The 27,118-nt window shown below is 39.3% G+C and overlaps 1 protein-coding gene across 1 annotated transcript in view; it reads left to right on the top strand.

Moving 5' to 3' along the window:
* SYT16 (synaptotagmin 16) overlaps positions 1-27,118 on the top strand; it is a 211,386-nt gene that overhangs the window by 163,306 nt on the left and 20,962 nt on the right. The window contains exons 3-4 of the mRNA XM_084883158.1: positions 16,489-16,701; positions 22,254-22,510. Coding sequence (XP_084739284.1) covers positions 16,489-16,701; positions 22,254-22,510 — 470 coding nt within the window. The remainder of the gene's footprint in view (positions 1-16,488; positions 16,702-22,253; positions 22,511-27,118) is intronic.

Raw genomic sequence — 27,118 nt, 5'->3', positions numbered from 1 at the left:
TGGCCTGGACGCCTCTATTTTAAAGAAGTGGCATTAGAAGAAGTTTAAGTTTAAAAAATTTGGCTCTCAAAAGAAATTTCAATCGTTGTACTGTTGATATTTGGCTCTGTTGACTAATGAGTTTGCCGACCACTGCCCTATACCAATTTATGCTTAAAAAGTTTACTTTTGAGTATGACACATGGTAGATTTTCTGTTTCATATGGAGAAAGTTTTTTTTTTTCCTATTCTTTGTTTGCTACGAGTTTTTATTGTGAATGGGTGTTAAAATTTAATGATTTCCCAAATCTATTGAGATAATTATGTTTTTTCATCTTTAATCTATGAAAGTGGTCAATCACATTTATGAAACTGTACTGATACTTAAACTTCCGTGCTTCTCTGCTATAAATTCTTATTCTTGATGTATTTGTTTTTAAATAAATGTAAATTTTGTGTACTGCTCTCTAGTTTAGGATATTTGCAACTAGGATAATAAGAGATTGATATATTGCATACCTTACCTTACTTGAGTTTATGTTATTCTTACTAAAAGGATACAAGAAGTTTTTCTTCTAGAATAGTGCGGGGGGGGGGGGGGGGGGGGAGGGTGCGGGGAAAGGGGATGTTTCTGTCTTTTCCACATCCATCTCCATCATGGAAAAGGAAACAGTCTGGTTCCTGAGTGGAGGACTGGGGATTAAGAAATTAAAGAAAGATAGAGACCAAGAGACAGAAATAGATTCATATAGCTGGGAGCTAGATGGGGGCCATTCTCACTGATGGAGAGACAGCAAGCACCGGAGCCATGCAGCAGGTTTATTTTTATATCCCAAAATACCAGGAAGTAACACCAAAACTTAGGATCAAAGGAGCTTATTTGCGTTCTTAACTAGGCCCTAGCATTACTGGGTTTGCATATCTAGACCCGACCCTGCTGACACCTGGACAAAGGTAAGTCAGAAACTGAATAACATCCCCCACCCCTCTTGATGTGTGTGTGTGTGTGTGTGTGTGTGTGTGTGTGTGTGTGTAACCTGGACGCAGGCTCTGCCAGTGCCTCAGGCTCAGCTGACAATTTAAAGGATGTCTATGCACCTTCTCAGGTGGCCCTCTACAAATAGCTTGTATATAAGAACAGTTCCTATCTTTCAAAGTTGGAAAGAATAATATAAAAACATCTTGATGTGATAAGTTTTACATTTTTTCTATATCTTATTTTTTTAGTGGCTTTTATGGTATATGTTTTAAAATTATTTAAACTTTTTTTCCTCTCTCTTGTGGTTTTTAAATGTTCACTATTTTTGTAAATATATTGTTTGTCTTAGTCAATCTTGTCATGGTTTATCTTTAAAAGTTGGTTTTTATCCTCTCTAGTTTTTAGTGTTTTCTTTATATTAAGATTTTTGTTGCCCCAGCTGGTTGGCTCCATGGATAGAGAATTGGCCTGCAGACTGAAGGGCCCCAGGTTCCATTCTGATCAAGGGTACATGCCCAGGTTATGGGCTCAGTCCCCAGTAGGGGGTGTGCAGGAGGCAGCTGGTCAATGATTCTCATCATTGGTGTTTCTCTCTCTCTCTGCCTCTCCCCATCTTTCTGAAATCAATAGAAATACATTAAAATATTTTTATTAATATCTGTTTTACTTTTTTTCTATTTCTTCCTTATATTTTGCTTTAAGCTATTGATTGATAACATCTTGAGCTAATCAGTTATCATATTTATTTTTTAATCTTTTTTCTTTATTTCTAATATATATCTTAAACCAATCCTTGAATTTCCTTTAGGTCTACAAGTATATGATATGCGATGTGGTCATTATTTTTCAGTTATAAATATTTTATCATTCCAATTATGGTTTCTTCTTTGGCCCATCAATTATTTAAAAATGTGGTTTCTGGTCATCAAAAGCATTTTTATAATTTTTAAAAAGTCTTTTGTTTTATTTCTAACTGTCTTGAAATTACAATGTGGTCTAATTGCATTTTTGAAGCTTCCTCTGTGGCCTAACACATAGTTATTATGTATTTTTGTAAATCTTTCTTATATGCTTGAAATTATTGTGTATTCTTAGATTGTTTTATCCCACTTCATGGTAACTTAATCCCTCTTGTATATTATATTCTGTGTGTGTGTGTGTGTGTGTAGTGAGCTTATCTTCAGAAGGGGCCATTTTTGTGCTTAGTGAGGGGTATAATCCTGTGTATCTTGGGTTATAGGTGTTGTTATAGACAAGTTTTGCCCTTTGCTTCTGTTGGATCTCCTGGATTCCATAGGTGCTTAACCATTTATTTGATTAAGTCATTGCCTTTAGATGTCTGTTCTGTGCTGATATTATATCTCTGTGAAAAGTAAAGACTTGATGTTTTAATTTCTCATAGGATTTCTCCCCTTCATTTACATCCCCAACAGATAGCACACTCTTCTGCCACTTCCCTAGGTCCAACATGTTAGATGAAATTTTACTAGCCCCCTTTTCAAAAAAAAAAGGGCAGCCCTTATTAAAGAGTAGGAGCCCTATGCCAGGGTCCCGAATCCAGCCAGGCTTGTATGAACCCAGGACTACAAATATCCTAGATATAAGCCTATGGGTTGGTTACCCTTTGGACTAACACCAGGTTCTAATTTCATCAGTATTTCTATGCGTTTGTACCAATATATATGGTCCAAGCTTCCATACTGGAGCCAAAAGCTGGTCTAATTTTGAGATATGAACAAACAGGCTTAGTGATCACCCAAGATCGCCCAGTTGGAAAGTGTCCGAGCTGGGATTAAAACCTTATGTGGTCTGCATCTTATTGGTATTCTTTCTGCTTTGTATTTAGCTTATATTTGCTATTTTTTATCGTCAATTTCACATGTCAATCTGACTGGGCCACTTGGTGCCATGATCGTTGGTGATATATCATTCTTGATGTGTCTGGAAGAGTGCTTGTGAATGAAATTTGAATCAATAGACTGAGTAAGTCAGATTGCCCTTTCTAATGTGGGTGGACCTCACCCAAGCAATCGAAGGCCTGAATAGAAGGAAAAAACTGAGTAAGGGGGAAGGAACTTTACCTGCCCGTCTGCTTAAGCTGGGGCATCAACCTTCTGCTGCCCTCCGACTAGAACTTACAGCATTAGCTCTCCTGGTCCTCAGACCTTTAGTGAAGCTGGAGCTACACTGTGGCCTCTTTAGTCTCTAGCTTGCCAACTGCAGATTTTGGGGATTTCCAGCCTCCACAGTTATGTGAATATATATATGTATCTTAGAGACCCGATGCCTAAAATTCGTGCAAGAGTAGGCCTTCCTTTCCCCAGTTGCCAGCACCAGTTTCCCTCTGGCACTTGGGACCTGGGACCCAGGCTTCCCTCGCAACTCTGGCTTCATCTGGAAGGACATTCAGTTTAACTAGCATATTACCTTATATATATAAGGTAATATGCTAGTTAATATATATATACTCTTATTGATTCTGTTACTCTGGAGAACCCTGATGAATATATCACTGTGCTAATTTTAAGTTTGTTTGTTTATTATTGAAGCATTATTACCTAACTGGGGGCCTGGTGCACGAAATTTGTACACTGGGCAGGGGCGGGGGCGGGGGAGTCCCCTCTGCCCAGCCTGTGCCCTCTCGCAGTCTGAGACCCCTTAGGGGTGGATGACTGCCTGATGGCTAAGGCCTGATCCCTCTCGCAGTCTGGGGCTCTCACATTCCAGGACCCCTTGCTCCTTACTGCCCACCTACAGCAGAGGTGGGAGAGGCTCCTGCCACTGCCGCTGCACTTGCCAGCTGAGAGCACAGCTTCTGGCTGAGTGGTGCTTCCCTTGTGGAAGCACACTGACTACCACAGGGCAGCTCCTGTATTGAGCGTCTGCCCCCTAGTGGTCAGTGCACATCATAGCGACCTGTCATTTGGTCTATTTGCATATTAGGATTTTATTATATAGGATAGTATATTAGACATTAAGGGGACAGACTAGAGAGGAATGGATTAAAAATGCAGATTACTTAAAGATGTTAGAAGAGTTGTATCTACACAAACCCATTTAGAAAATGTGAGTAAGAGAAATAATAGAAGCTAAACTCTGCATGATGGCTAAGATTATGGATGGAACAGGGATGTTATTATACCCAGGGCAACATTTCTAATTCAGTGGTGCCTGGCTTGTTCAAGTGGTTCAATGCCTGAAAATTGAGGTGCTTTTTTGTGGCACCCCATGAAATTTTAATGCACTTATTTTCATCTTGAATCAGGAATCATTTTTCCAATGGAAAATGTGACTAGATTATGTAAGCCATATAACAGTCACAGCTGTGAGTATGCATGTTTGCAACAAAACAAGCTGAAAAAGGAAGCATGATTAGCAAGTTCTTTGTTAGTACTCATTTGCTTTATTACCTGCTTTTGCTTGTCAGCATGTACAATAACAGACACTTGAGGTATACAAACTATGGGTAAAATTGAATTTTTAGAAAATTTTCCATTATTTTTTATGATTTTCAGGGCATCACTGGGGATTGATATTTTAATGTGTGCATATCACCCTGAATATCTGACATATGCATGCATGACTGTTTTTTTTTTGGGGGGGGGGGGGTAATGGCTTTTTTCTGAAAGAGCTGTTACTTAACTAAGTCAGTGTTTTAGTCTGTTTCTTTTCAATTGTCATGATATATTTGGATATACTTGTATTTACCCTAGATTTGGTGCTGAGGAGACTTGAAACTGTCTTATAGAAATTGTCTCTGTACATTGTCTGAGGTCTATTGCAAGATAAGACAACACCTTGGAAACTGACTTGAGGATCATTTGCAGCACAGGATGGGAAGATGAGGGGATAAAGTAAACAACTAGAAATTCAGAAACAATACCTGCAAATCACAAGATCTGTTCATTATCTTTCTCCGCCTTGGTTACACATCCCATGTCTTGCATTTTAGTATCCATGGCAATGGGATTTTGTTTTTGTTTTTTTGTCTCCCTAATCAGAACATTTGTAAAATAAAATGTTGATTCACATTTGCTTATAAGAATTCTTTGGAGTGATGGAGAGCTATTGGGGGTTGGGGAGAAAAAAGCAAGAACAACCATGCTGGTTTTATGTTTTCTCTGCATGTGCAGAAATTTAATTATCCAGTCACCTCAGCTCTCAGCAGAGAAAATTACAGTGTTGGCCATTAATTTGTATGTAAATGCCACCATTGTAGGAAAACAACACAACACTTGGGCCCCATCAAGAAATTCCCTAGTAGGAGGCATACAAATTAGAGAGCAGAGCTTGAAAGCAACAGGGAAGTTGACAGTTTTGCATTTGCTTTTGTCCAGGTCAGCCCTGATGCAGTGATGAAACAGCTTAGGGCAGTGGTTGGCAAACTCATTAGTCAACAGAGACAAATATCAACAGTACAACGATTGAAATTTCTTTTAAGAGTCAAATTTTTTAAACTTAAACTTCTTCTAATGCCACTTCCTCAAAATAAACTCACCTAGGCCATGGTATTTTGTGGAAGAGCCACACTCAAGGGGCTAAAGAGCCGCATGTGGCTTTGCTGACCATTGGCTTAGAGTGATTGTCTAAGACCACCAGAAAACATTTGTACTCAAGAGTTCAAATAGTGAGAATGAGAGCCCTGTGAGTGCAAATACAGGTCTGTTCAGAATAGCTCTACAATCAGCCAATCACCCTACCCTTGAATGTTTTCACAATGCTTCTTCTCATATCTTGGATGAGTTTGGCCTGGTGGGGAAGAGAAATAAGTCTTAAAGAGACTAAAGTAGCCCTGGATACAGGGCTGATCCCTTAGTCAGGGGTAGGGAATAGCTGGCCACGGGCCTTATAAGGCCCGCAAAAGCATTTGGTCTGGCCCTGCCAAGGCATTAAGGGAGAGTTAATTAGATATTTGACCAAATAAAGCAGGCTAATTTTTACATTGATAATTTTGTATGGCTTGTGAATGATGTTATAAATATCCAAATAGCCCTTGGCAGAAAAAAGGCCCACCCCTGCTTTAAGTGGTTAATAACTAGTAATACAAATTCCTGTACAGAGATGCAAGGAAAACTGGGGCTGATCTAGGCAAACACTTTCTTCTCTGTGGTAAATAAGGTGAGCTGAGTATGGCATCAGTGGAGTTGTGGCAGCATTGTCTGTCTTCAGGTCATCTAGGTTTGACGTTAGTTAGTAACTGTTGGCTGTTGGCAATAGGGTCCAATAACTAGATACATACAGAGGTTAGACAAGAGCTAAATAAGGGTAACATTTCAAGCCTTATCTAGAAACCCAGACTGTAAATCAGAAAACCAGAAGAATTCCCAGTTATACAGAGTGGGGATCAGAGAGATGCTCTGCTTTGCGGGCACTCTGGCCCTGAGACATCTTTGCTGGGGCTAAAGCAGGAGGACAAGTTCTAGACCTCACTGGCCTGGAGCCTTCTCAATTGCACAGAAATGGCTCAAGACTGGGAACATATTTTTTTCTTTTTAAAAAAAAATATATTTTATTGATTTTTTTACAGAGAGAAAGGGAGAGGGATAGAGAGCTAGAAATTTTGATGAGAGAGAAACATCTATCAGCTGCCTCCTGCACAACCACCACTGGGGATGTGCCCACAACCAAGGTATATGCCTTTGACCAGAATCAAACCTGGGACCTTTCAGTCCACAGGCTGATGCTCTATCCACTGAGCCAAACCAGTCTCAGTGAAACTGGGAACATTTCAGTCAATAGGGGAGGTCCTCATGCCTTGCAGCAGGGAGACATAAGGCTACCATGGGATATAACTCTACTTCAACCACTTTTAAAAAGCTTTATTGAGGTACAATTGAAATACAGTAAAATACATGTGTGTAATTTGATGAGTTTGACTTATTATTATACATGTGAAGCTACCACCAGAATTAAGAAAACAAACATTTATGTCACTCCAAAGGTTTCCTCATGCCATGGTCATTCATTCTTCTTTCTCAGTAGCTTCCTCTCCCCCCAAGACAACTACTGGTCTGTTATTTATCACGATATATTATTTAAAATTTTCTAGAATATTATATAAATGGAATCATATAATGGGTACTATTTCTTTTTTTTTTTTTTTTTTTTTTTTTTTTTTTTTTTTTTTTTACCAGTGTAGTCTTTTATGACTTTTTTTTAACCACTCAGCGCACTTAAGATTTATCCATATTGCTGCAGATATAAATAGTTGATTCCTCTTGATTGCTGACTAATCTTCCATTATATCTATATATCACAATTTGTTTATTTATTCACCTTTGTGTTACTGTTGATGTACTTTTGGGTTACTTTCAGATTTTGGCTACTACAAATATAAGCTTCTATGAACATTTGTGTAAAAATTTTTGTGTGGACATGTGCTTTTTTTTTTTTTTCCCCTTTGGGGAAATATATAGCAATGGAGTGGCTAGGTTACATGGTTAAATGTATGCTTGGATTTTTAAGAAACTATATTAAAATTGTTTTACCATTTTTACATTTCCACCAGGAGTGTACAAGAATTTTTGATGCTTTACTTCATTGCCTTTGATATGGTCACTTAAAAAACTTTATTAGTATATCATTGGTTTTAATTTGTATTACCCTGATGTTAAACATCTTTTCATTTGCTTATAGGCCATTTGCACATATTCGTTTGTAAAGTGTTGGTTTGAAAATTTTTATTGGGTTGTTTGTATGGAGCTATTATTGAATTGTGAAGGTCTTTTTATATTCTGGGTACAAGACCTTCATCTGACATATGTGGCTTGGCTTTTCATTTTTAAATGATTTTTCAAAGAGCAAAAGTTTTAAATGTTGATGGAGTCTAATTTATCAGTGATGCCTTTATGGTTCATGCTCTTGCATATCTTAAGGTTGCAAAAATTTCTCCTGTGTTTTTCCCCTAGGAGTTTTATAGTTGAAAGTTTTATAGTCAGAACTACACACCTGCTGTACATTTCACCCCCAGGACTATTTTGTAACTATCAGTTGGAACCCTTGTGCACTATTGTTGGAAATGCAGATTGATGCAACCATTCTGGAAAACAGTATGGAGTTTGCTCCAAAAATTAAAAATGGAGCTGCCTTATGACCCAGCAATTCTCTTTTCTGAGAGTATATACAAAGAAACCCAAAACACTAATTTGAAAGAAGATATATACCCCGATGCTTATTTCAGGGTTATTTACAATAGCCAAGATGTAGAAGCAACCCACGTGCCTATCAATCAATGAGTGGATAAAGAAGTGGTGGTACATATATACAATGCAATATTACTCAGCCATAAAAAATAATGAAATCTCATTATTTGAGACAGTATGGATGGATATTGTGCTAAATAAACTATCTTTCTTTATCTCTGGTTAAATTCTTATCTTAGAGTTTACTTTAATGTTAATATTACTGCACCAGCTTCCTTATGCTTGCAGTTTGCATAGCATATCTTTTTTTAAATCCTTTTACTTTTAATCTGTTATGTATTTATATGCAAAGAGACTTTATTATAGTCATCATATAGTTGGGTCATGCATTTTTATTGCCTGAAAATGTCTGCTTTCAAATAAGATATTTATTTTATTTGCATTTAATGTGTAAATATTATTGTGTTTAGGTATGTCATTTTGATGTTTGTTTCCAGTGAAGGGCATGTACCTTGGTTGCGGGCACATCCCCAGTAGGGGGTGTGCAGGAGGCAGCTGATCAATTTTTCTCTCTCATCAATGTTTCTAGCTCTCTATCTCTTCCTTCCTCTCTGTAAAAAATCAACAAAAAATATATTTAAAAAAGAATTTTCCATAAATTTACATAGAAATGTGTTGATTTTACATTTCCTTTTCAAGAATAGTTTCTCTGGCTATAGAATTTAATGCTATTTTTTTTTTTTAATTTCAGCACTTAAGTGTAATTTCTGGCTTTCATTTTTCCGAGAGAAGTCAGTTTTCATTTGTATTTTTGTTCTTCATTTTTAAATTTTTTCTCTTCCCACTTTCAAACATCTTGTTTTATCTTTAATTTTCAGCTAGATGACTATGATGTGCTTAGCTGTTGAGCTTTCTTACTAGGTTGCCACAAATTTTGAATTTGTATATGAATTGTTTTTTTCCCCCGCAAATTTGGGAGATGCTCAGCCATTATTTTAAAAATATTTTGTTTCACTTTTTTTTGTTTTGTATTTCCAATTACACATATTTTAGACAACTTGATATACCATCAGTGTTCACTGAGGCTTTGTTTATTTTTTCCAGATTTATGTTCTTCAGTGGGTTTCTTTCTATTGAGTTCTCTCAAAGTTTATTGCCATCTCTAATCTACTATAAAACCAGTTCAGAATTTCTTTTTATTTTAGAGATTTTATTTTCAAGTATAGATATCTACTTAGTTCTATTTTATTGTTGCTATTTTCTTATGAGATTATCCTTCTGTATATTTATTAGTATCACTTTTCCATTTGATTCTTTGAGCATATTTACAGTAGATGCTTTAAAGACTTTGTCTTCTTTGTTCAACATCTGAGTCATCTTTGGGCTAGTTTCAGTTGACTGCTTCTTTTCTTGCTGATTCACATTTTTCTTGTTTCTTTACGTTTTTCTTATTTCTTTGTATGTCTAGTAATTTTTGATTATGCAATAGACATTAAGGATGAAATGTTATAAAGTCTTTGGATTCTTTCATCTTCCTATAAAGAATGTTACTTTTTGTTTTAGTCCCAAATTTATTTGCTGTTTGGTTCCTTTTGATTTTATACTTTGTTATTATAGTATAGGCTCATTTAACTTTTACTTTTAGTCTTACTTCTAAGATTACTTTTCCAGAGTTTTAATGGAAAACCTGGAGTGTTGACCAAGCCCCTTTAACTTGGCCAGCTTCAAGTTTCTAAATTGGTCTCCCTCGAGGAAGGATACAGCTAAGCTGTCTGCTCAAATGTTTAGTCCTGAAGCTGTGACTTTTCTGGGTTTCTTATATTACCCCTCCATGCATTCATAGTTCAGGTTTGAGCCAAGTGTTTGAGATAAGTTGATGTGTATGTTTAGATTCCTCTGTCTTTGGTTCCCTCCTTTCTGGGGTTTCTCTGTCTATTTCCAGCTGTTCTAGCTGCCCTGAATTCTGTACACTCAAGTCAATAGGCTTCAGATTTCTGTCGGAGTCCTAGGTGCCCTGTCTCATTGACTTAGGAGTACTTATAGCAGAAAAACAATGGGACCATGTATCCCACCCAGTGAAGTTTTCTTCTTTCAAAAATTGGATTTCCTCCAATGTCTACCTGCCCTTGCTCATTCTCCATGTCTTCAAATAGTTGGTTTACAATTTTTTGTTTGAATTTATTATTATTCATAGTAATAATAGTTTAATTCAAATCACTTGATCTGCTATTAGAACTGGACTCCTCAAGATTATAACTTATTTTTCTCTTGCATAGTGATCTGTATGTCACTAATTTTTATAAAAGCTTTTCTATTTGACTCACTCATAGTTATCATTACATGTGCCATCTCTTTGTTTATATATGAAGTAGAGTTATCAAAACCTTTCATACAAGGTGTAGGGTGACAAAACAGGTGTGCATAGGAGAACCAGATGTTTTTTTTCCTCTGTCACTAACTAGCTATTTGACTAAAATAAGTCTCTTAAGTAGTCAGTGTCACCTTAGGTTTTGTTGTATAGCATGAGGGAGTTGGGTTACATCAAACATTTTCAGTGTCAGGATTCCTATTTTTTCCTATTTCCCAAGAGAATCTTACAATAAACCATATTAAAGTGAAATAGCCCTGATTGGGTAGATGGCTCATAGTGCAGACTGCTCAGCACAGCCATCCCTTTCAGTGGCATTGAAGCTTCTTTGAGGAACCCTGGACTTCCATAGAGCATAGTTTGAAAAAAAAAAATCAAGGCTGGCTGATTTATAAATATATTTGCATATTTTGCCTGAATCTAAGAATGGCTGAATTGTGGTGGCCTTTTTTTTAAGGATCTGAAATGTGCAGTTGTTATTTTTGACCTTTCTTCTGCTTTTTCACTTTAACCAGCGTTTTATTATTTTTATCCTTATGCAGCCACCATGGGCAGACGTTTGCTGTGGGTATTTGCCAGATAGTCTATATAAGGGATTTTCTTTCCTATAATTGTAGCTAAAAGTAGCGCCCCAGGATGGCACCACCAAGTACAACCCACCCCCACCTATCTCTACTTCCCATCTATAGGATATGAGTATTTCTTCCTTCCATCTAGTTGCTTCTATGTGGGTGGGAAGGAATTAATAATCTTGGAGCTGTACTGATCATTTAGAAATTCTTTCTCCATCTGTAAAATAGTGGCAGACAGGCTTAAGAAATAATCTCCTTGCTTTACCAGTTGGTGGTTTTGTTGTCTTAAAGGAAACAACAAAAGGAGCAGGTGTTGGGCACTGCCCACATCTATAGAGTATTGCCAGATCTTACAGAGCAACAGAATTGTCAGCTCTTACAGAGCGCTCCATCTCCATACTTGGGGAAAAGGGTGGTGAGGCAAGAAAGGCCATACCACCCACATAATCAACTTAACCTTTCCTTTCCCATTCTTGTTTCTTCTACCCTTCTCCAACAACATCTCTTATGATGAGTCTTTAAGCCAAACATTGCAAGAACAGGCACATTCTTTCCTTTGCATGTAACTCCGAGGCATCATAAAAGGGTTTCTACACAGGGCACTGCCATGATGGGACATAATTAAAATAGTTAACATACCATAAGCTGGGCATGCTAAGTGCCTTTATGTGGTTTATCTCATTTGGTTCTGTCATGGTATAGCTGTGGGCAGACCACTTGCTTAGGCCTCAAAATAGCAAAAAGAAGATTCAAACTCAGCTTGACTCCAGATTCCACATTCTTAACCACTCTTGTTTTAACTTGACAGGGCCCAACCTTCCCCTCTTAAATGTGCAAGAAGGAGATAACATTTTCTCTGCTACTATCTATTTATAATAGAAATAAATTATTGAAGTTAGAGGGACAATATAACTTCATCGAAGTAGGATGATATCTATGGGTCTATAGATAGCTTTCTCTTTGTGTCAAAGTAATGAGCTTCCTGCCAGAGCAAGAAGCCCACAGTAGCACCTTAGTAGTGTGTGAACAAAGGGATGAGGCTAAGTGGCTGTGCATAAGAGAGAATGCAGAAGAGTCTGATGTGTAGGTGGTAGCTAAGATCTCTCTCCATTCTGTGATTGAGGAAAAAAACAAGGGTAACTTCAAGATGTATCTACAGCCATGGTAATTGTGTGACTTTTTCCTGTTTATTTTAGCAAGCTAATTATTAATAGATGAAGCAGTGAAGATTTTAATACAAATCCCTACTGCACCGTTTCCTGGGTTACTTAGCTTGAAAGGGGTTTGAACTTGGTATTTGATATGCCGTTACATATCAGTTAAGAGCCACAACTTAGATGAGACTTTGTGATTATCAAAGATTTCTGTTGAGTGAAATCCAGATTCATTATTTAGTTGTCGACATAGATTCATTACAAGGTAAGTAGTTGGGATCTTTCTTTATATTTTATTTGTTTATTTTTATTTTGAATGCAATTTTTTTCCCCATCAACATTTATTCCCTCTATACCCTCTTCCACCTCCACCCATTCTCCAACCCCCATAATCACTGGAATAATTTGTAAAGACAAGTAAAGATTTTAGTGTGAAAAAAATAGCCCATTGGCAAGAGAGCTTGGAAGATAATGTAGCAAACTCGTTGATGTGGGACACGGGAGACCCATATTTGGTCCAGGCATGATATAGCTGTGGGCAGACCATGTTGCCTCCTTGGAATCACATAGGTTGGACTGGAGAGAATTTTCATAAGCACTGCTTATGAAAATTCTCTCCAGTCCAACCTATGTGATTTTTGTCTTAGTGACAAAACACAGTTATGTAGATGTTGACCAGGATTTAAGATGTTGTTTCCTTGAGACACCGGATGGTTAAAGGGAGATTATTTGATAATTTATAACATTGTATTTGGAGCAAGACAGCCTGGGTTTGAATATTGGTTCCACTATTTATTAACTGTTATTATTGTGGCAAATTGCTAACCTCACTTTCCCCATCCATGGGGATAGTAAAGTACCTATTTCATTAAGGATTATTGTGAGGAGTAAATAGACTAACATATGCAAAGTTTTGGGACAATGATTGGCACATGGTGCTATAAATTGGACTGATTTTTATTGTCGTAATAGTTCCACCCTTGACTTATTTTGCTGCTCAGTGGTTTCCAGGAAGGATGGGTGGTTTTGCTATTTAGGCAGAGAATTCCCTGACACCCTTAGGGAGTAAGACTAAGAATAGCATGGCAAGTGTATTTATAATCCCATAAGGAGCAATAGCTGGTTATACTGCAGCCTGTCTGTAAGCATTTGCTCCCACATGGACTAACCATTCTTCCTACTGCTCTTTTCTTCTCATAAAGGAGGCAACCTCCTGGCAGATTTCAGGGTAGGAGTGTCAGAGTTCTCTCAACTTCCCCTGAAAAGTAAGCTAGATATGAATGAAGCGTCCTGATGCAATGATGTCTGGTGATATGCACAGTGGCTAAGAACAGGTTCTGTGTTTAAGCCTCAGCTTTGCTACTTAACTGTGTTGCCTTGGGCAAGTTACTGAACTTCTCTGTGCCTGTTTCCCATCTCTACAATAGGAATAAGAATAATCTCTACTTCCTGGTGTTGCTATGATGATTAAATGGGATAATATACACAAAATTCCAAGAAAGGTGCCTCACATATAGAATGTGTTTAGTAAGTGGGAAATGTTATAATTACTATCATGATTATTGTATCAGTGAGGTGAATCTTGCTCTGTGGGTGATCAGTGACTTACTGGAAAAACAAAACAAAATGCCAAGAACTGTATAACTATATACTGATACATTAATGAATTCTAATTACTGATTTTGTATGTGGGGAAATAATCCACGAGCTAACTCACTCAATTTGAAATTGATGACTATGACCAGTTAAATTTTAAAAATGCCTACCTAGCAATGCAAGTAGAATGGAATCTCAGAGTTGAAAAGAGATGTCTAATACAAACAGATGTCTAATCCATCCACCACTCCTGTGCTTATATCCCTCTGTCTTCCTCTTAGGTGCATAGCTGGTCTTACACTCTAAAGGTGGAGTTTAATTTTGCCCCACTATGTCTCTGGATGTCTCCCATATGTGATGGTTCACCCCATTCCAGAGTCCAGTGCCCCGCATGTTGAGACATGAGCAGGCAGCTCATTGTGATGTTTTTTTTTTTTTTTTTTTTTTTTTTTTTTTTGATGCATTGGAGTATGAATGAAAAATCTAGTCTCTTCTGACACTTAGCTTCTCAGGTCCTCCCATGGCACTGGTATACAGCTGATAGAATTGAGTGAGCTGACAACAATGTGCTCCGTGTTCTTGGATTAGCTGCTCAAAGAGAGAGAGAGAGAGAGAGAGAGAGAGAGAGAGAGAGAGAGAGAGAGAGAGAGAGAGAAAGAGAAAGAGAAATAGATAAAATTTTAATGCCTGTGGGCAGGAAATTGGGAGTCGGAGAATTTAGATCAAGAAAAGACCTGGGAAGTGATCCAGATGTTAGGAATAACTCACAAAGGAGGAAGCAGGGCCAGAGGGACTTGGTGACAGGGATTCAGCTAGTTAGTGTGAGTATGCAGAATAAGGATTACTTCCACCACCTCTCTCTGGTTCTCCAGCATGGCCTTGAGAGGCAAGCTGCTTGATTCAAGTCTTGATTCTATCATTTATTGGCAGTGTTATCTTAGCCAGTTATAGACTTCTCCCTGCCTCAATTTCCTTACTTGGAAAATAGGAACAATAATAGAGATTTTTGTGTGGGTTAAATGTGATAACATGTGTAAGGAACTCAGGACAGTTCCTGGCACATAAAACATATTCAGAAAGTGCTTGTTACTATTACTAGTCTCCCAAAGAACCTCAAAAATATCAACTCTTACATGAGCCAGAAAATGAATGCTTTGACCAGACTGGTGTTTTAAAGTATTTTCTCTCATTTAAAATATGGCTTTTTAATGTCTTAGCTTCTGATTCAGAAGTGATCTTCAGGAGCCATCTGTGAGTTAGCAGCCACATTCTTCCCAGAATCATCATGTGACTTTTGGGTGGAAGGAGGAAAATTTCAAAAAATAATTTCTCATTATTTATTATTTCCAAGTCACATTCAGAAAATATTTGCAGAGTAGTCTGCCATGTGCCTGGCACAGAGAGCGGGCCTGGTGGGAAGCAGAGCTGGGCAGTCTGATGAGCTCTTACCCCCATGATGTGCACAGGTTAGGTGGAATGGTTGGCAATTACAAAGAAATTCTGCCACACTCTGGAGGGAGCACTGTGAGGGCAGTGCAGAGAGAGACTTTCTAGCACATGGAAGGAGACTTGAACATGACTTAAGGGGTCAGGAAGGGCTTTCTAGAACTGATGTCAATGCTGAGACCTGACTGTGAGCTAGATTCTTGACTAGTCTGGATGGGGGCTGAGGAGTGTTCCAGGCAGAGGGAACTGTGTGTAGGCGATAGGGAGTGCTTCGGGTTGGAATATAAAGCACTGGGTGTTCACCAATTTATTCAACACTTAACAAGTGTCTATTAAGCACTCACTATGCAACAAGTATTGTTTTATATAATGGGTACACATGGGTTAACAAACAGGTGATATCTTTATTTTCATGGAAGTTATGTAAGAGAAGAGAGAAAGATAAAAAGTGCTATGAACCACTTAAGGCAGGCTGATCTGGAAAGTGATTAGGGTAGATTGACAGTGGAGCTGACATCTGAATGGTGAGAGGAGCCAGGGGAGGGAGGGTTCCAGGCAAAGAACCCTAAGGCAGATGTGATCTGGGCATATTGGAAAAACTGAGAGAGGACCTGGGTGCTAGGATGTGGGGAATTTGGGGAAAGCAGTATAAGTAATTCAAAGGATATTTGGGTTGGGTTGTTGGTGTTGAGAAAAGCATCAGAACGTTTCTAGTAGAAACAGAATAACACACACACACACACACACACACACACACACACACACACACACACAATGAATATCTCTTTTCAAAACCAGGAGCTTTTGGCAAATTTCAGTTGGCTCTGGGTTTTAACAGCTGAGATGAAGCAAAGAGCATATTTTCTGCCATGGTGACTAGATCTGCACATGAGGCACGTGGACGGATAAATGTCCTCTTCCCAGTTATGAGAATGAGAACGAACATGTCAGCACCATAACAAATCAGCAGGGCTGCCGGCTCAGCAAGAGGGCTCATTGTGTATATTAGGGCTGTCCCCATGGTTTCTCCTGGGTTCTCACCATGCACTTCTAATTACCCCCCATGAGCTGTCTCTTCCTGTTTATTCATATGAACTCACATGTGTGTTCCAACCATGCTTTAATTGCTTTCTGTCATTTTGGGACTGCCTGGTCCAGACCAATTGCCCATGCTCTTCTGTTTCTCAGTGATGGTCTATCTCTGTATTCTTGCGGGCCCTACAGGAGACTCATGGCTCTTGTTTGCTCCCAGTGAACAGCTTTGGAGATGATGACGCGCTGTGCACATCTTCTGACACTGATGAGGAGGTGATCAAGCAATTTGAGATTTCTGTGTCCCGGTCTCAGAGTTTCCGGGCAAGAGTGTCTGAGAAAAGCAAGCAGACAAGATTGGAGCAGAAACCAAAAGTCTGCCGTCTGCTCTCTACCAAGGAAGAGGACAGAACCCAGGTGTCTGCCTGTGAAGGTATTCTTTGCATCCAACATTCCTCTATCTAGGCCAACTGGAAGAACATCTTTGAGTCACATAACTCTGCACTTGCCTCTGAAAGCCAAGAGAGGGACAGGAGCCAGGAGCTGGCACAGGGAAAGAGCTGCTCCATACTTCGCAGTGGGATTGGGGTGGTGGCTGGGGAGTCGGGGGTGGGGTGGGGGGTGGGGAGTGGGGGGTGGGAGGCAGGCATCCTGCAGGGAGCTGGAGACGGGAAGCAGAAGTGCCGAAGCCTGGACCCCTGATTTGTGGGATCCCTCCCTTCCTGTAGTTACTGTTTTGTGCATGTTGAGCACTAATGACCAGAGTGGTATTTATCAAGCTTTAAAACATCTTGTTTCCCTCTGATAAGTTCAAATACTTTATATATAACTGTCCGCTGACATTGAAACCCAGTGCCTTTGCTACCATTTGCAATGTAGAGTCTATTTTCCACATACCGTATTTTCTGGTAGTTATGGAACCTCAGACGAGTTTTGAAGCCTTTCTTTTCTTTTCTTTATTTTAAAAAAAATATATTTTATTGATTCTTTACAGAGAGGAAGGGAGAGAGAGAGAGAGAGAGAGAGAGAGAGAGAGCCAGAAATGTCGATGAGAGAGAAACATTGACCAGCCGCCTCCTGCACACCCCTCACAGGGGATGTGCCCACAACCAATGTACATGCCCCTCACCGGAATCAAACCCGGGACCTTTCAGTCCGAAGACCGACACTCTACCACTGAGCCAAACCGGTTTCGGCTGAAGCCTTTCTTTTAATAGATTGTATTAGTAAGACAATAGGAATGCTTTATTTTTCAAATAAAAACATATGTATCATAATAATATTGAATAATCTTTCTCAAACCACACTTGCCCTGGACTCTCTCCCTCATTCCTTAGAGTTTCTGTCTCCCCCCACCCCACACACACACATTCACACATTTCACATGAGACCAGCTAAGCAAGTGCAAGGTCTTATGCCTTCCTCTAGCTTCTTTATACTAAGTTTACCTTCCATAGGAGGGAGGGAAGGACACTCGGGGGCAGGGTAAGCACAGCCTGTGATGGATAAAAGGCCTTGTTAAGTGTCCTTCCACTTACACAAAATAACCTTGCAAATCAACAGGGCAATACACCTTAGTGCTCTCCCCAGAGAAGGTCAGGCATCTCTGTCTCTCCTATGCCGAGAGCCTGGTGTAGGCACAGGGCACAGGGAAAGGGAAGAGGCTGCGAAGTGTATTGGTACAAAGCTAGAGAACATGTCATGCCGTGCACCACAGTGACCTGGTCTGAACGACCTGGCTTCTCTAATCCGTTCTGTCTTTCCTTTTGGCCTGTGGCCAGTCCAACCAAGTTGTAGCTCTCCCCCGGTTTTTCAATACATAGTGGTAGTAAAAGAAAAGAGAAAAGGGGAAGACCAATATTGAGAGGAGATCAAGAGGAAATTTCTGACTTGGCTTGTGGACGAGGCTGGCAGAAAAAGAACAAAGAGAGAAAAAAGAGAAAGGACAAAAAGAACCCTATTTTTCAGCGGGAATATCATAATTTGCTGTCCATTATGTAATTTTACTTATTGATATGGGCAACATAACATATTGAATTGCTATACTTTTTAGCCCAAGGTGAGCCAAGAAATAAATGCCTTATATAACCAAAGCATAATGCTGCCCTCCATCGTGTCCTTATAACCCCTCCTGCTTTTCTCTCTGTCTCTCTCATGTTACATCACAGCATTCCTCCCTCTCCACTGAGAGGGCACATGTTAGCTAATGAAAGTTAATAGCAGTTTATTCCCGAGGAGTAGCTTGTTTAATTCTAAAGCTAATGGCCTCATTTCCCAGAAGGCCAAGTGTCTGGTTTCTGATTTATTTATTGGCTGATGTTCTGGGAGTTCTGACAACCACTCTAACCTCTCCCCTTCCTGAAATTAGCAACAACTTTTGTTGTCACTGGTGATTCTAAAATTTTTGACAGGTGGTGATAGAAAAGGTAAATTTTTCTCTACTGGGGAGAGGAAAAAGTCCACTATGGTGAATGAATTACCTGTAGATTTTGAAGAAAATCAGAGGGATTTTCATAGGAATAAATAATTGCATGCTAAATTTAATTGTATGATTTTTTCCTGTTATTTATTTTTGTTCATCTTAAGACCTGTGAATTTGTTTCAGTAATAAAGAATAATGATGAGATTAAGTGTATATGAAAAAAAATACATGAGGATTTTTTTGGTCTGTTATTTATTTAGTCCCCCCCCCCCGCCCCACTTTACCTTAAACATGAGTATCTACAATCACATTTAATTGCAGACAATTCTTACTTTAAAAGCACATTCAAAATGTTGGACAGATAAAATTAAAGGTCCAAATTCAAGTAAAATCTGAACCTTGAACGAATTACTATTAGGTTGTCTCATGTTTCAGCTCAAATGAGATCCTTCCTTCTAGATTGAGTGTGAGGTTATTTTAGAACCAAGACAATGCTCTCTTCTTATTCTAGCCAAGTTCTCTCTTATCCCATGTATCTGACTTAGTGTTATTTTGCATTAATTGTCACTACATTCCTGCTCATGTCCAAGAGGCCTTGGGCTAAGTGATCTGGATCAGAGGCTGTGTGTCAGATCTTTAGTCATGAAAGGTGGGCTGGCTGGGACTAGAATCATACATACAGTTCTGAAATGCATAGGAATGGCTGCTGAGAAAGCTAGGCTTAAAACTCTCAGGTATGAACCAAAGCAGTTCACAGGTGAAATTTCTTCTCCAGGGACTTCTCCATTCTCCCTTTAAGGCCTTTCAATGGACTGATTATGTAAGATAATCTCATTTACTTAAAGTCAACTGCTTGAGGATTCTAATCCCGTCTACAAAGTACCCGTACAGCAACAGGTTCTAATTTAGTGTTCGATTGACTATGTTAGCCACAGTGAAACCTAACAATAACTATCATAGATGGCAAGCAAATGTATTTGTATGTGGGTGGTGGTAGGAGAGAGGAGTTTGGGTGTGTAAAAGAAAGTAATTGGTTACGTTCCATCCAAGTGGGATGTGAACTGAATAAATCCAAGAATTTCTCTGCTGAAATTTATATGGTTGATGTGACATCATTATGCCCTATAATTTATACAAAGCCAGGATACATTTCTCTGACAGCAGGCAATTACTTTTCTATACGTGCTTAAGGTGACATGATCTTCTTTAATTTAAAGTCTGGGAAGACTGCTTTATGTAATGGTGAATCACCTTTCCCTTTCTCGCTCCTTGCAACTCGACTTGCACCCCAGCTTTGCTAGCCTAATTCATCCTGGAATGTCTGTCAAAGAAAATGGTTTGTTACATTAATATAGTTCTTATGTTTTTCAGTTATGAAAAGCTTTTCAAGCTTTCAAAAATTTTCTGATTGCTGATCTAGGTATTATCACTGTAGGAGTTGAAGTCATGAGACAATTTTAATGCGAGTAATTTCTTGGCAAAGTTAGATTTTTGTGCTGAAACCCTGCTGAGTGCTGCACATGTTGATGGATGACCCACTGTTTAATAGGACATTTTAGTGTTCATGTATATGAGAAATGGATGTGCTAATTAGGGCCTTGGAAGAAAATTCTGCTTTATGTTGTAGGGTTTTGCATATGCAATAGTCTTTGTTTTGTTTGTCATTTTCTGTGGCCTTTTTAAATGTATATTTGCCAAATAACAGAAAGTGCGGAATGTAAAAATGTTATGATGTCCTGTGAAAGTGTCCCCAAGGGGGCTGAACTGAATTTTTTTAAGAATAGGAAGGCAGATAGTGGAACTTCTCAATGGCTTGCCAGGGTTTTGAAAAGTCCAAAGGTTGTGCACTGAGGACCAAGTCTGCCTGAAAATGTTTTCATATGGTTTGCAAAGATAATACTATATTTTTAAGTTTGCATGTTTAATATAAGTGAGTCTAGTAAAACACTGTCACCAGCACTCCAAATTGCTAGACACTTGGCTGCTACAAGTATTTGGTACCTGCCCAGCCTTTGAAGTTATTTGAGGGTTTAGTGAAGTCTACTGGTAGATGCAGTAGATGTATGTGCCTTAGTGTTTTCAAGGAGTGTATGTTCTATGATAGCTGAAACTTTGACTTACAGTGGAAAAAAATGATGTCATACTGTGTATATATAAGAGCTGAATTTATATATACTTTGTCATCCACTCACTTATTCCAGTGGTCGGCCAACTCATTAGTCAATAGAGCCAAATATCAATAGTACAACGATTGAAATTTCTTTTGAGAGCCAAATTTTTTAAACTTAAACTTCTTCTAATGCCGCTTCTTTAAAATAGACTCACCCAGGCCATGGTATTTTGTGGAAGAGCCACACTAAAGGGGCCAAAGAGCCGCAAGGGGCTCACAAGCTGCAGTTTGCCGACCACTGTCTATAGCTCTCATCCTGGGATGGGGGCTATTAGGGAGCCTGAAGGCCAAAGAGATGAGACATCCTTGGCTACCTTTTGGATGTAGAAGGCAAGGCTGGGTGAAGGCAACAGCTTAGGAAGAAACTGTCAGTTTTTCCCCCCCAATATGAGGGTAACCTAGACATTAAAGGAGATACAGGGGATGAACAGAGTAAGGAAGAACTGAGAGAGAGAGAGAGAGAGAGAGAGAGAGAGAGAGAGAGAGAGAGAGAGGAGAGAAGAGGACAGGAGGAAGAAAAGTAGATCTGAGAAAAACCGCGAGTTTGAAGGAGCCAAGAAAGATTGAGTTTCTGAGGCTTCCAATGGGCAGGAGGAAAGGACAAGAGTGAGGGCTTGAGCACCTCTTTGAACAGAAATACCCAACTAGCATTTTCAGGAGCCAGTGAGGCCACAGGTGATAGAGTTGGGAGGTAGTAGAAAATGAGGTTTGCTGGGTTGGATGAGGCCAGGATGGGCCAGACAAGTAAGCAAGGCTAATATTTTGGGAAGGCTTTGAGGCTACCAGGCAGATATTATTTGATGTGTCTCTCTGATGACTTCTATCATCATTTTATAGATAAGAAAACAAAGGTTCAGGCAGCTCAAATTATTCAAGTTCTTAAATCCAGAATATCTGAATCCAAGTCCAGTGTTCTTTGCATGGATCAAGAAAAGAACTTCCTACTTGAAAAAACCACTGAAGCCTTTTGAGCAGAGGGTAATTGTTGAACGTGGAAGAGAAGATAAAGAATGGTAGAGCCAGGAGACCATGTGGTCTCCATAGTAGATAGATATTATTGCTTTCTAGACCTACCCCAAGGTCTTGGGGTCATTGGCTCCAACAAAAGGCCTATGTGTTTAATTTAGTCTCCTAATAGATTTCTAATACACATCTATTGCACTCATATGATTAGAAAGTATTTAACCTTTACCCCACATAATGAACCAATGGTCTTTTTATTATATGGATCAAGTTTATTCATTGTATGAATGAAATTATGCTTCTGCAGGTGTTATTTTGTGGGTTTTGTTTTTGAGGTTTTGATTGGTGTAGTTGCTAATTGCTCATTTTCTCTAGATAAAATGGGTAAAATAATAACATATTTGAAATAGTTTCCTTATTGCAAATTTAGATTTGGATGGAGCAAGGCAACTACCTTATTCTGAGAATTTATCTTATGATGGAGAAGAGCCCACCTCTGCCCATGCACAGTCCCTATGTGAGGTGGGGGGTGCCAGGCACCATGGTGCATCTCCCCAAGAGACCAGCGTGGTCCACAGGCTCAGTCGCCAGTCCACCGAGGGCAGCCTGGAGATGGAAGCGGCTTTTAATAACCGGGGACTTGAAGACTCCTATGCCACTGACAGCTCCTCCGTGTGGAGTCCAGAGGCAAGTGACTTGTTTTCCATTCTTTTCTTGCTTCAGTGTTTTGTGCTCTGTCTAGTTCTTGCTCTCCTCCCCTCCCCAACCCCCAAGAAAAAAATTCTCCAAAAAGAAAGCATTTTCTTAAACAAAGACCTAAAGAGCCTTTATTTAAATAAACTTTTGTTCAGATGACCAAGATCTGACCCCTATGTGGACCAATAAAAGAATCATATAAATTTCTATCAAAATGGAAAAAGAGAAACCAGAATGATGGCATAATGGGCCCAGAAAGAACTAGGCTTCTTTTTTTTACATAAAGGAGATTTTAGTTCTTTAGAGAGACTTTTTTTTTTTAATGGTTTCAATTAATTGGACTCTATTTTTATTTACTCCAAATCTTGAGTAATGATTATTTGAATATGAGAATTATTTAAAAATTGAAATACAGTGGCCATCCAAATGAAATTATACAAGATATTATGATGGTAATCTTGCAGCATATTTTTTAGCTTTTCATTGAATTGAAGGTCTAAGAGATGACATTAGTCTGGCCATTGGTTTTGCTTTCTGAAGTAAATCTATGATAAAAGATGCCTCTTCTAAATTTATTTTTCAATTAAAACTTACTCCAGCCCTGGCTGGTTTGGATCAGTGGATAGAGCATTGGCCTATGGCCTGAAGGGGGTCCCAGGTTCGGTTCTGGTCAAGGGCACATGCCTGGGTTGCAGGTTTAGTCCCCAGTGGGGGGAATGAAGGGGACAGCCTATCAATGATTCTCTCTCATCATTGATGTTTCTATCTCTCTCTCCCTCTCCCTTCTTCTCTGAAATCAATAAAAATATATTTTTAAAAAAACTTACTCCAGAATTCACCTAACCAACCAAAAGTTGGATTGGAGTTGATGATGCCAGAAACTAGCATTTATTGACCAATTATTATGTGCCAAGCACTGTGATAAGGATTTTGCAAATATTGTTTTATCTTGCAGGCTTTTATGGTTATTCCTTATTAACTAGATCCCCCCTATAATGATTCTATCAATATAACATTAAGAGATACTAAATGGTGGTATCTAAAACCTTCACTGAAATTAATTTTGATGAAACAAGTCATATATAAATATATAAAACTTCTATGTAATTTGTGGGGATAGAGAAAGGAGAAGGATGAATGGGTTTTGTTAGCATCAGTCTGACTGAGAAAATGAACAGGATAAATCTCTTATTAGGACCTAGACTATCATAAGCACTAAATGCTCACCAGAGAGGAGGAAAAAAATGACAGGAAATCATGTTCCAAATCCTGACACACTGGGCGTGCAGAGAGAGCGTAATGAGATATGCACATGAGTGTGCATGCCCCTGTGTTGGTGTTTTTGCTAAGGACAGGAGATGGTAACTCAGATATGTATGTGCAGCTTGTTAAAAGCACCCCTCATATTAGAGACACCCGAAGCTATTAACCTTATACGTTTTATAAAACAAGGGTACTTTCTTGTCAGTTTACTGCCAAGAGTCATACTAAATCCCACACAATAACATTCTATGTGGCTCCCTCACCACAAAAACAAAACAGCACTGTTTCCCGGCCTACTGATACTCCGTCCCCCTTGATCACTATGCCATTAGCCTGGAATTGCTTCTCCAGGTAATTGCCCATTTGCCTGCCTCACAGAGCTTTAATAGAAGCCTTGGTGCTGAGGGCACTAAATGTTCTCAGACTCCCAAAATACCCAGACATCTCTGTGTGCACCATTCAACCTCCTATCTATTTTGAGACAAAAACTGTAATCTGTGCTCTTACAGTAGAACCTCAAATGCAGCTCGGAGACAGTTCCTGTAACTGCCTGCTTGGCAGGCTTAGCTAGCCTTTTAAGAATTGATTTATTTGCCTCTTAGCTGTATTAAGAGCCCCGTCTTCCCCCTGTATCTGGCATCGGGAACATATTATGGGTCTGTTTACTCTGGGCCACACCAATGACATCAATACTGTTTTACTAAGACAGAAAAGGCTTTCAATTTGATAGAAAAATCTTTAAACCTACATGGGTTTTTGACAATGTGGCACACGTATTCCCATCTTAAAGAAAAAAAAAAAACACCAAGGCTATTAGAGCTAAAGGAATCCAATTTTATTTGGACTCAGAAGGAAACAGGTCATGCAGCGTGACTCCCTGTTAGTCTGATGGATTTCCACGCCCTGTGCTTCCCGGCTAGAAAGACTCTTCTTCCCTGCACACCCCAGGCTTGGTGGAGAGGACGATGGGAAGGCGGCTGGGGATGCTGAGCACACAGGGAGGCGGGTGTCCCACTTTTCATCTGTTCCCACTGATTAACTGGTTGGCCTTGAGAAGTTAATTAAAATCTGCCAAATGGGGATAAAAATGAAGAGATTTTTACCTTGCAGGAAGGTCAGATGGATTAGTGATATTAACCGTACCCACATGAGGAGCGCCTTTAGTTGCCTGGTGATAGGTAATATGTGTTGAAATGATTAATTGCTCTGAAAGGACCCGCCTTCACAAATCTTCATTTTAGACCAACGAAGGAAGGGGCCACGTTTTCATGAGCTGCAACTTGAACGTCCCCATCCTCAGCCTGGTCTCTGCCGGGAGCTGTCTAACTCAGTTATTTCAGACCCCTCTCCCTTCCCAGGTCTTTGCCACAAACCCGCAGGTGCAGTGGGCATTTATCTGAATAGACAGCCTGAGGGATAAGTGGAGAGATAGTCATTAACTAGGATATTTTTACCTTGGCGTTGAAGTTGATGGCAGAACTGGGAACTGGTAACTAATACTAAGAGCAGGAACCTAAAAGGATGTGAAATTCCAAATAGTATGTGTGTTTTCAACTCTCTTCTCCAATCTTATTTCCTCTGCATCTCACACACTTACTATACACATAAATTGCTATGGCGAAAGGCTTTGGGGAGAGGGGAGACATTGTGGTTCAACATAAGGTTTGGGATTTTAAGCATTCATACGGGTAAATTATGGATAGTCCTGGCTGGGCTTATGATGTTGGGAGCATGGAGTGAATTACTTAGCCTTTGTAAGCCTTGGTTTTCTCCCCTATAAAAAGGAAGATATTAAAATACATACCTCATTAGGTTAAAGTGAATATTTTAAAAGATAATGCTTCTTAGCTGCACTTCCCGAAAAGCACAGGATGTGCAATCCCAGGGAAGAGTGAGGGACACGGGAGTGAGGCAGGGGAGAACGGAGTGTAATTATGAGTATAATCAAGTTGGCACCACTAAGTGTGTGACTCATGGCTTGATCCTGTGGGGACTGTACTCTGTGAAGCTGTACAAACTAATCTCAGGACATCTTTCTAAGGGGAGAAACATTTAGTATATGAGGCTTGAAGTCCCCCCACACTCTGGACTTTCTATACATGAGTGCCAAGCAGGATTCTGGGACTTTCCAAGCCTTGACATCAGCAGAGAGCCTGTGGTGGGAGCTGAGAGTTATGTGGCATGGCAGGAGGTAAGGCTTTATTGAGTTTCTCCAGGCTGAAGCCACTTAGAGCCCAGACAGGCTGGGCCTGGAGGGGAAGATGTAATAAGAGGTGAGGCCCAGAAAGTCTGAAGTGCATAAATGCTGGCTTTTGCAGTCTATAAAGGCTTTAGTAGTATGGCACCTGGCATAGGTAGGGCTTAGTATATGTTATATATTATTACTTATTTAAAAAATATTTTTATTTAATTTAGAGAGAAAGTGGGGGGGGAGAGAGAGAGAGAGAAAAAGAGAGAGAGAGAGAGAGAGGAGAACATCAATTATGAGAATCATTGATTGGCTGCCTCCTGCACTCCCCCTACTGGAGATCAACACCACGACTCAGGCATGTGCCCTGACTGGGAATTGAACCGTGACCTCCTGCTTCATAGCTCAATGCTCAACCACTGAGCCATGCTGGCTGGGTTATTATTACTTATGTTCTGATGAGCAATATAGAGATGATCAAGAGTAGACAAAAATAGATGCGAATTTTAACAGAAGTCTGTGACTTGAGTTTTGAGTTGGCCTCACTCCTTAGAGACTTGCTGCTAATATTATATCTACACTAGTCAGTTGTATTCAAAAGTCTCTATAGCAACCACTTTTATGACTTGAAACCAAGAACCTCTGAATAGAAACACTCACACATGAATGCATGCATGCTCAGAGGAGAAGATAGAAGAAGCTACCCTTATTTTGCAAGAAGCCTAAATTTCCCTGGTAGACTGATGTGAATCTTAGGAGAGAGGGCATTTAATAGATGTCTCCTTTATGTCAAGACCTTTAATTTTCACAACAACCCTATAAAATAGGTATCCTTTTCATGTTAATGTTGAGAAAAACAGGAAGTGGAAAAGATTAAATAACTTACCCAATGCCTTTGAGGTAGCAGGAAGTAGACTTGGCATTCCTAAGGCTGTCCAAAGAACTGTGCACTCTTACTTGGACTCTGTTGAAAAGTTATGTTGCTGCATATGCATTGTTCCAATGCAGCAACATTGGAAGAGATCTTTGAATTAGCAAAGTCTAGTGCTCCATTACATAAATAAGGACTGATTCTGATTTACAATAAGAAATCAGACCAAAGTTTAGTTATGGGCAAGAGTCATGCCTTTGGAGGGAAAATCAAATTA

This window comes from Pipistrellus hanaki (assembly GCF_964339955.1).
Source record: "Pipistrellus hanaki genome assembly, chromosome: 1".
Classification (NCBI taxonomy): Eukaryota; Metazoa; Chordata; class Mammalia; order Chiroptera; family Vespertilionidae; genus Pipistrellus; species Pipistrellus hanaki.
The sequence above is the reverse complement of the archived record's forward strand: the minus strand, read 5'-3'. Positions and strand labels throughout refer to the sequence as shown.